This window comes from Vanderwaltozyma polyspora, genomic scaffold (assembly GCF_000150035.1).
Source record: "Vanderwaltozyma polyspora DSM 70294 KpolScaffold1064 genomic scaffold, whole genome shotgun sequence".
NCBI classification, from domain to species: Eukaryota; Fungi; Ascomycota; class Saccharomycetes; order Saccharomycetales; family Saccharomycetaceae; genus Vanderwaltozyma; species Vanderwaltozyma polyspora.
Genome location: NW_001834650.1, coordinates 1 through 10,631, shown reverse-complemented (window position 1 = coordinate 10,631; position 10,631 = coordinate 1). Strand labels below are relative to the sequence as shown.

Genomic DNA, 10,631 nt, shown 5'->3' with positions numbered 1-10,631 from the left:
CTTCTTTGTCCGTCGCCATCTTACGGCTTCCACTTAATAAGAAATATAGACCAGAAACCCGTGGGGGCGTGGATCCCCAGCTTCCTCTTCTCTCCATATAACGGAATATCTCCAAGTACAAAATATTGCAAAAAGAAAAACTCACACAAAAGACAGACTGTCCATCTGGGATTCCACTATTTCGCTCGATTATGTTATTCGTCACCTACGGCTTGTCCTCCTGTTCCCAATCTCTCCCAATCTCTCCCAATCTCTCCCTCTCTCCACGGGCTCTTCTCTCTGCCGTATCGTATTGTTCCGTGTCGCATCGCATCGATTCGATTCGATTCGAATCGCGCATCTGTCCTCGTACCTCAGCTTCCCTTTCCTTTTCCCTTCCTGTGCTTCCTCTCTTTTCTCTCGCCCGAGTATGTCGACCAGAGTGGTTTTTGGGCTGAATTCCATTTTAACGCTCGTCTTCGAACCCAACAACGACAACTACAACAAGAACATTTTCTGGCTTAACGAAAATTTTCAACTGCAACTGCAACTGCAACTGCAACTTCAGTTTTTATGATATTCGATTAAAATTAACATTAAACTTATAATCATAATTAAAATATCGATACGCTGTTGCTCACTGATCTCTGCTCGCTGCCCTCTCGCCATGCTCGAGCAGGAAAGAAACCGAATGGATAATTACAATAGTGGTTTCAATGAGATACACTCTCGCTATCTGACTAGAAATGTAAATGTAAGATACTGGAAACAAGAAAGAAAATTTTTTCTTTCTTCTTCTCGTTTCTCTTGTGCTGTCGTCATCAAGATAATTTTTCACTCTTGCAAAAGAAACAAGTTGAAAGACATAGCAAAAGGAAAGAGGAAGAGGAAGAGGAAGAGGAAGAAGAAGAAGAAGAAAAAAAAAATTTACATCTCAACTAAAAACCATCTTGGAAATGTATATAAGAAATGCAAAATTCTTCAATTGATTTGAAAAACTTCTTGATCTCAATTCTAGTTTACTTTATTTCATTATATCATTTACTCTTATCTTGTAACTTATAAAAAGACCAAGTCAGATTTATTTCTTTCTACAACACAACAACTTAAATCTAATATCTAAAAATGGGTGTCCAAGACGTTTTAACCAGAAAGACCGGTGTCATTGTCGGTGATGATGTCAGAGCTTTGTTCGACTACTGTAAGGAACACAAGTTCGCTATCCCAGCTATTAACGTCACTTCCTCTTCTACTGTCGTTGCTGCTTTAGAAGCTGCCAGAGACGCTAAGTCCCCAATTGTTTTGCAAACCTCTAACGGTGGTGCCGCTTACTTCGCTGGTAAGGGTGTCTCCAACGATGGTCAAAACGCTTCCATCAGAGGTTCCATCGCTGCCGCTCACTACATCAGATCCATTGCCCCAGCTTACGGTATCCCAGTCGTCTTACACTCTGACCACTGTGCCAAGAAGTTGTTGCCATGGTTCGATGGTATGTTGGAAGCTGATGAAGCTTACTTCAAGGTCCACGGTGAACCATTGTTCTCCTCCCACATGTTGGATTTATCTGAAGAATCCGATGACGAAAACATCGGTACTTGTGTCAAGTACTTCAAGAGAATGGCTGCCATGAACCAATGGTTAGAAATGGAAATCGGTATCACCGGTGGTGAAGAAGATGGTGTCAACAACGAACACGTCGCCAAGGAAGATTTGTACACTTCCCCAGAAACCGTCTACGCTGTCTACGAAGCTTTGTCCCCAATCTCTCCAAACTTCTCCATTGCTGCTGCTTTCGGTAACGTTCACGGTGTCTACAAGCCAGGTAACGTTGTCTTGTCCCCAGAAATCTTGGGTGACCACCAAAAATACGCTGCTGAAAAGTCTGGTGTTGCTAAGCCATTGTACTTGGTCTTCCACGGTGGTTCCGGTTCCACCCAAGAAGAATTCAACACTGGTATCAACAACGGTGTTGTTAAGGTCAACTTAGACACTGACTGTCAATACGCTTACTTGGCTGGTATCAGAGACTACGTCTTGAACAAGAAGGACTACATCTCCACCATGGTCGGTAACCCAGACGGTGCTGACAAGCCAAACAAGAAGTACTTCGACCCAAGAGTCTGGGTTAGAGAAGGTGAAAAGACCATGACCAAGAGAATTGCTGAAGCTTTACACATCTTCCACGCTGAAAACACTTTGTAAGAAAATTCAACGTAACAAATCAGAAACGAATTTACTTATGAGTTTTATGATAAATATAATATAGAATTTTTGTATATTTAAATTTAATATAGATCTTATTTAATGACTTAAATGTTATTCAATCCCATCGAATCTTATAACCTAACTATATATCTCTTGTCATCTAACATATTTAACATATCGTGACATTCAAACATACTATGGAAAATATTATATCCGGAGTATCAGTTCTCGTCTTTAAGATCAAATCAGGTCAAAGTTGAAAAAAGTGAAAAAATAGTCAAACACATTTGAGGTTAAAAGGTATATTAAAATTGTGGATGGACTGATCAAATAGAACCTCTGACACTAGTCAAGTGTGATTTACGTTATTCCAAGTTACTCATCGTTTATTTTTTTGGCCTCACTGAGGGAAAGTTAAAGGGAGAAGACATGAGTTTTTATTCTAATCTGCCCGTAACGCAGTCAGAGACTGGAACTTCTGGATTAAATCCTACAGTTTTTGAAATATTCTCTTCAAATGAGATAGATGCTTTATTACCATCGTCAGTACGGTATATTTTGACAAACTATTGGATTTTGAGAAATCCTAACTGGTATACTTTACAGGTTAACAACTATTTTAAGGAATGGTTCGAAGTAGCACTTAAGGGTGCTATCGAATGGTATCATATAAAAAATTATAATTCTACTTTTGTAGATAAATTTTATGGTTTACAGAGATTTAATACTGCAAATGATGTGTTGTTTAAGGCACAATCAAAAAATCAATTCAGCGAAACATGGCCTTTGCAATTACAATTAACTCAGAAGCAAAGGGTGGTAGTATTTTTGCAAAAAATTATAATCCCATATTTAAAGGATAGATTGGATGAAGTTCATAATCACCTGAATAGACCGGCTGATTTAGTTACAAATTCTGAGAGAAATTACAAATATTATTTAAAACAATATTTTCGAAAACTCTATCCACTAATCAAAAAATTCTTCTATATTTCAAATTTAGTCATTAGAGTTTTCTTCCTTACTGGTAAAATAGGATCATTTTCTCTTCTAGACTATATGTTTAATATTGGCTATACAAGAGCACTGTTCCCCTTAGAGAAAAAACAGATGCACAATTTAAATACGAGTATTGGTGATAATAAAATGAAAAAAGCAAATCTATATTCTTTCCAAAATTCATTGAAACTAAAGGGTAAATCATTGGTAGATTTATTATCACAAATTGGATCGCAGGCCTTCCCAGCATTTTTATTCATGTTGAGAGTATATCAATGGTGGACAACACAAGATATAACTGTTAGAATTCAGAAAAAATTGAATGATTTGGATAAAGAAGTTCCAAGGCCACCAACAACTTCCAGGAATCAAGAAGAAGCATCTTCCGATAAGTGTCCAATTTGTAAAGATACTATAAGGAATCCTTGTATTTTGGAAACTGGATATGTAACCTGCTATCCATGCGCCTTGGCGTACTTGCCTGAACATGAAGGAAGATGTCCAGTAACTAATAAACAATTATTAGGTTGTCAGTTCGATGAAAGCACAAAGGAATGGCAAGTAGTTAATGGGATCCGAAGATTATTAGTATAAATGGCCCTATTTTTTAGATATTTTATTTCCGACTTCCCATTGCTCACACGCTATGCGTACTATATTGATCTCATTCTCAATTTTGGATATGGCATCTTCAATATCGTTAGTAGGCGCTTTCTTTAAAGTTGAGAGAAGCAGGGAAATTTTACGAAGTATTACTGGATTAGTACCTCCACATTGTAAATAATTAAGTATTCTGTCTATTTCATTCAATAGTTTCTTAATAAATTTGTCATGATCACGTTGCTCCTTTTCAAAAGCGTAAAAATCTATTGGATCATCTATCATCGAACTAACTGGAATCTCTGGCTTACTTCTATCAACCATTTCCATTGGAATTTTACTTAGTTTTAATTCAAAATCAATGAGAGTCAGAGTTAACTGATCAGTAATAACATTGGTAGTTATTTTATAACAATTTAATTCCAAATCATCGGTTGAAGTTTTAGGTTCATAATGGAAAAGCACTTTAGACATGAATTTAAGGGACTCCAATTTAATAATATCTTTTATTAAATATTCATAATTATTGTGATTCATATCTATCAGAAGTAGACCAGTAGGAATTAGATCTGGGTTTGTCGTCTTTTGTAATTCTATTCTTCTAATCAAAGCATCTTCATCGCATTTCACCATTGAACTCTGAATTCTTTCATTTGACTGTTGACTATGAAGCAATGGAAATTCAACACAAGCTTTAACTGTTATTTCATCTGATGTTGATTTCTGACCCAGTAAAAGGAAGCATTGTGGAATATCCAAATTTGGATTAGAACTGTTAATTATACTTTTTAATTCATATTGATAATTGATCTGTAGAATAACCTTCTCTTCAATAATAATGGTCGGTAAAGAAGTCATATTGTCCTTTTATACAAACCCCTATTGAATTATATTCAAACTTAGTAACTATCTCTTAAGTGACATCCCCTTCCAACAAGAACATTTTGTTTCTAAACCTTAAATACTGTATGAATTTAATTTTATAAGAACATTGTTTCTGATTCGCTTTTTTGTATACAAGAGTTAAAATTCATCCAAAATGAAAGTATATAAAAGTTTTATTATGTACAAGTTGTGTATTTATATATACAATTCATTCTATGTATATTGTATATTGAATATAGAGGTTTGCGTTAAAATCAATCAACAAATCATACAATAACAGTCCCATGATCAATTACTGGATTTTGGCCAGATGTTGGTTCGTAACAGTACCATTTCATTAAGGCATCGGTAGCAGCACGGGCTTTTGCTTCTTTTAAAGAAGATCCAAAACCTTCACCTAATTTTTCATTGCCTGAGAATACACCGATGATGAATACAGGAGCCTTTGATAGTCTACCGGATTCTGCTAATAATCTTGAAATTGGTTGTTCGAAGCCTTCACGTCTACATAAGGTTGCCAATTCCCTGGTTGGGTTTTCGAATTGGAACATTCTTGTGATGTCTAATTTTCTGCTTAAGATATTGTCGTTTATGAATTTGATTACTAAATCAGGTTGAGTCTTTTGAGTTGATGCCCACAATGTTGCTATAATTGATCTTACTGCCAAAGCATATGCGGCATCTGATGATTGTAATTGACCAGAGACATATTCAATGCCATCTTCCTTATTTAATGAGTTATTCATAAACCTCAATTTACCTAAAGTTATGTTAATTGGTTCATTTCTTGTGAATCTATCTAATACAGAGGTGTTTTCCGTTTCAATACCCCATGATTTACCAATACTGGCTAGAACTTTTTCGGAGATATAAGCATCAACAGCAGCATTTAAAACTACTGTTGGTAGACGAGGATATTTTTGTAACAAATGATGTGTAACGTGGAAAGTTAATAAATTTTTACCAAATATATTTAAACCAAAATTATCGAAATAGTTATTTGTATTTACTGAGTTGACAAATGCTAACCCACTCTTTGGATTACTTAATTCATGTGATAGCTTAGATGAACGGCAACTTAAACATCTTGATAATAATGATAATTCAAATTCCTTAGGTAGATTCAATCTCTTGTGTAGAGTATTTAAAAGTGGTGATTTCTCTGCTACTTCATTAGAAACATTATTCGTGGTGTCTCTTAACTCGTTATAATATTCTTTGTATTTCAATAGATTGGAATATTCTTCCTCTGATGAATTGGATATCTCCTGTTGTCGGTTCCATCTAACTGGCATACTTCGGAAAGATCTAGTTGTTATCACCAAAGTGGATATGCTATTTCTGTTTCTCAAAACAGAAGATCTTAATTGAGAACTCTTCAACATTTGAGAAATAGACATTGATGCAAATTGAGATATTAAAAAAAATTTAAAATGGAAAAAATACAGACAGATAGAGTTTGAGGACAGATATCAATTATAGTATCTTTGACAATAGAATAAATATGGTTTTGGCTACTTTAAATAAGTAGGTTATGCGATCTCGACCAGAATAAAAGTGTTGGACAAAAAAAAGAACACTTTCCCACTTTTCAAAGGTAATTAATAGTAAAGCCTAGAGCTCAATCGGTATCCTACTTCTCCTGTTATTGATAAGCTTCACCGCAGATGTCAGATTTCAACTATTTGAATACTTTCTTTGCTAAAATATCTATTAATCTAACTGATAAGTACATGTTTTTAACTGTTAGTGCAATTTTTCCATTTCGAAATTTTTTTGGCTCAAATTTTTATTATGGCTAACAGAGGTAGTATGCCGTGTGTGATGATGTTAGATCCAGGTGAAGATAGGAAGTGTCAGTAATGGAGATGGAAATTAACTAGACTGTATTGAGATTGATTTAAACGGCTACTATCAGATCAACTATATAGTTTGTATATACTTCGTTGGCTTCGCAAAGATGATTCTCTTTCAGAAACTAATTTAAAATTAGGTGAGTTTATTATTTTCTTTCAACTTAGAACTTATGATTTTCAATAGAGATAACTCATACTAAACATAAAGTGCTTTACAATACAAAAATATTTCAACATTAAATTCCTTCAATTGTGCTGGAAATCAATGCCACTCCTTTGTTATTGGATCTAATTACCATAACCTTAATCTGGATACTCTAGGATAAAGATTCTATCACTATTGCTGTTTTTTGTACAAGATCTGTACATCGATTTCTTCCGTATATATTGGAACAAATTTCAAGTTCCAATATATAAGACTATTTATGTTATATATAATGTTATGCTACAAGAGGGAGAGCGAGCTACCACCAACATACCTCTGTGATAAATCAACATACCTATTTAACGTATGTCTACTTCTTATTAAACCTTAAACGCTCTATTTACTCTGACATGTTCAGATGTAAAAGTAATATCTGATTGATTCATTTTGGTGATTGATACAAGATGCTTTTAATATAATATTTATATTTATTTCTCCGTAGTGTCTTATAAATGTAACTAAATAAATATATATTAATAATTTAGATAAACAATATTTTAGATGTACCAAAATGTCATGCCTTTTTATATGTTCAGATCCAATCTCATAATCTTAATATTATTTATTTATGATAATAAATTATGATGCCTTTGCACTTCACTTCTTATGATATGATTTGGCAATTACTTAGAAGGTCGAGTATGACATTTGCGATCGAACAATTGCAACGTGTCATAACCTTTACTGTCATAACCTTTACTGCCATAACCTTTATTGCCATAACCTTGAAACCCATTAGTGTGAACCATACATTTTAGGTTACAACATGACAAATACCAACTATACAAGGTATTCTTGAAAGTGTTCCTGTAGAATAAATCTTTAGTGATCAGTTTTCCGATTTCGTATTTGTTGGAAGCAAAATTGAAAAATGTAATTAAGTGATCTCGAATATTGTTGACGCTGAGATCTGAATAATTCTCAGTTAAATGTTTGAGAGTTTTGATACTCTGGCCGAGTGGTCTAAGGCGCCAGGTCGAGGTCCTGGTCTCTTCGGAGGCGCGGGTTCAAACCCCGCGGGTATCAATTTTTTTATTCTTTTTATTGTAGATGAGAACATTAACTATATATGTAGTGAGGATACCAAACTTATTACAATCCAAGTAATTTTTTATATAATTTGGATATAGCACAATTTGATTTCTGTTCAAACAAGCCGCTAGACTCTTTGCTGACATTGGTCATGTGACTTTTTCTTATAAAGCCATATTATCATGTCTCACGAGTGTTTGTCCGAACCGAAAACTCTTCAAGGTACCTTGAAGTATAAAAGAAGAATATATATAGTGTATTGTTTCAACATAGTTTAATACGAATGGATTGTAAGATCTATGACACCAGTTAATAAGTGTTATTATCGTTCATACTTATAAAGAATAATAGTAATTACAATTTGAAACAATTGTATAGTATTGTATATTATTTACTTACTTTGTACATTAGAAGAAGGGGATATAGAACTCTTTATTAATAAATATACTTATTAACAGTACTAATCTACCACCAAATAGACGAATAGAATAAATACCATAACAGCATTTACTCGACGTACAATTATTAGATATCTACAACTAAAGAATTCACAACAAAGAATACAATAGTAATATAACAAGTAACTATGTATAAAACTAAAAGAACGATCCAGTTATCTAGTAACAGAGTGACCACAATGAGCCAACGTAATCCTACAAACCAATACTCTTTAGTAATTGCATATTCAAAGATTCTTCGTTTATCATATTACTATTTGATAGCGCTGTTCATAAACGTGACTATATCTTGTTGTATTATTTGGCCTATAATTATTATTTAATTGTATGTTTAATTCGGTATACGTTAGAATGAAGGCTGGTAGGCGTTTATTCTATAGGATCTTAAGGGTAGAGATCTGTAGGTTAAAGTAAATATACTTGTTAATAATAATAAATTTCTATATTCTTTTATGTACAAAGTAAGATACTAAATAATATACAATAATATACAATAATGTACAATGATCTCTTTAAATAGCAATATTGATAATATGACACCATTTATTGTAACGAATTACATCCCGACATTATCAAGGTTCGTACGATGTAACCTTGAAATAATACACATTTGTTGCCCTAATGACATAAATGCAAATATTAACAATATGACCTAAGAGATAGATTATAGATCTGTATGGTTCTAGAACATTCTTATGAGCTGAAAGATTATATTCATAACCCTAATCATTTTAATGAACAATGATTACTAATGATATGAAGAAATAGTCTGTCAATGTTATTGACAGCAATTATTTTGATAGATTCCAATAGCTCGATAATGATGATCTACTTGATCATCTGAGCAATTGATGATCATGTCATAGGAAGTGGAGTGCAAAGGCATCATAATTTATTATCATAAATAAATAATATTAAGATTATGAGATTGGATCTAAACCTATAAAAAGGCATGACATTTTGGTACATCTAAAATATTGTTTATCTAAAATATTATGTAGAGAATTATGTTGTGGTTTTTCTACCGAATCGTTCATAGTAATAGATTCTTTATTTATTTCCAAGGACATTCTTAATAAGTTGATATTGATCCGGTGTATTAAAGTATATAATATACACATGGGAATATAATTAACATGACAAGTGTCGATTAAGATCTTGTCATTTCTTATATAAAGTGTTGGAAAAGTTTTAACGTCAGAAATAACACATTCGTGTAAAGTAACATTTCTTTATCCTATATGAATAATGTCGTAATACGTATATATCACGTGTTACCTCATAATTCTGACATATTAATATATATTTATTTAGTTACATTTATAAGACACTACGGAGAAATAAATATAAATATTATATTAAAAGCATCTTGTATCAATCACCAAAATGAATCAATCAGATATTGTAGAGAATTATGTTGTGGTTTTTCTACCGAATCGTTCATAGTAATAGATTCTTTATTTATTTCCAAGGACATTCTTAATAAGTTGATATTGATCCGGTGTATTAAAGTATATAATATACACATGGGAATATAATTAACATGACAAGTGTCAATTAAGATCTTGTCATTTCTTATATAAAGTGTTGGAAAAGTTTTAACGTCAGAAATAACACTTTCGTGTAAAGTAACATTTCTTTATCCTATATGAATAATGTCGTAATACGTATATATCACGTGTTACCTCATAATTCTGACACACCTCCGTAAAGACATGTTTTTACGATCTTCTTAACTGATCATCAACATCTTCTTCTTGTCCTTGGATTTTGATTCTCCTAGCTCAGTTATACGAAGAATGTCTCCTGGGTGTAACTTATTTTCCGAACATTCAACCAATTTCTTGAATTGAATTTGCGTTACTGTTTTTTGTTAAAATGTCAGTAACATTTAATAAACCAGATATTTTTTCTATAGCAGTTACGTTCTTTCGAACTTGTTCTAATAATTTTGCTAGTTTAAGAGCTGTAAATCTATCTTTAGAAAATGGATACTTGATTTATATTCCGAGTCATAGAATGATCAACTATTTAGATATTTTCTTAAGTAATCATTCCATTCTTTCGGACTTTGCTTTAACCATATAAAGCATTATTTATTTGAACCACCTTCGGTTCATACGGATGTGGTATATATATTCACCTCCTGTAGATCAGCATATGGTAATGCATGATCTATATGTAAGTTTTTTACCACTATCCAGTTGTTGTGTGATGTTAGTCTACACGCGTCTCGAATTCAGATACTTCTTCATTCCGAGGTTTTTTCATCAGAGCTTTCACTTGAAGTTAATGATACATATTGAAGTTCGTCTTCAGATACGTCTTGTACAAATAGTTCTTCAATCAGAGGTTCGTCCTCAGAAATTTGATGTGAATTTATAGATTCATATTGAGGTTCGTTCTCAGATA

At 33.0% G+C, this 10,631-nt stretch overlaps 4 protein-coding genes and 1 non-coding gene across 5 annotated transcripts; 3 read left to right on the top strand and 2 right to left on the bottom strand.

Annotated features, from left to right (window-relative positions):
* Window positions 1–1,104: 1,104 nt before the first annotated feature.
* FBA1 (fructose-bisphosphate aldolase FBA1) lies at window positions 1,105–2,181 on the top strand (the record flags this gene model as incomplete). The annotated part of the gene is made up of 1 exon (XM_001644332.1): window positions 1,105–2,181. The coding sequence occupies one exon, from the start codon at window positions 1,105–1,107 to the stop codon at window positions 2,179–2,181; it is 1,077 nt and encodes a 358-aa protein (XP_001644382.1).
* A 432-nt stretch (window positions 2,182–2,613) lies between these two features.
* PEX12 (ubiquitin-protein ligase peroxin 12) lies at window positions 2,614–3,777 on the top strand (the record flags this gene model as incomplete). The annotated part of the gene is made up of 1 exon (XM_001644331.1): window positions 2,614–3,777. The coding sequence occupies one exon, from the start codon at window positions 2,614–2,616 to the stop codon at window positions 3,775–3,777; it is 1,164 nt and encodes a 387-aa protein (XP_001644381.1).
* A 6-nt stretch (window positions 3,778–3,783) lies between these two features.
* CSI1 (Csi1p) lies at window positions 3,784–4,641 on the bottom strand (the record flags this gene model as incomplete). Its single annotated transcript, XM_001644330.1, has 1 exon — window positions 3,784–4,641. One exon carries the CDS (start codon window positions 4,639–4,641, stop codon window positions 3,784–3,786), a length of 858 nt encoding a protein of 285 aa, XP_001644380.1.
* A 293-nt stretch (window positions 4,642–4,934) lies between these two features.
* On the bottom strand, window positions 4,935–6,068 carry MRPL3 (mitochondrial 54S ribosomal protein mL44; the record flags this gene model as incomplete). The annotated part of the gene is made up of 1 exon (XM_001644329.1): window positions 4,935–6,068. The coding sequence occupies one exon, from the start codon at window positions 6,066–6,068 to the stop codon at window positions 4,935–4,937; it is 1,134 nt and encodes a 377-aa protein (XP_001644379.1).
* A 1,605-nt stretch (window positions 6,069–7,673) lies between these two features.
* On the top strand, window positions 7,674–7,755 carry Kpol_1064trna1. Its single transcript has one exon. It is a non-coding gene; the product is annotated as a tRNA-Leu (tRNA).
* The last annotated feature ends 2,876 nt before the right edge of the window (window positions 7,756–10,631 follow it).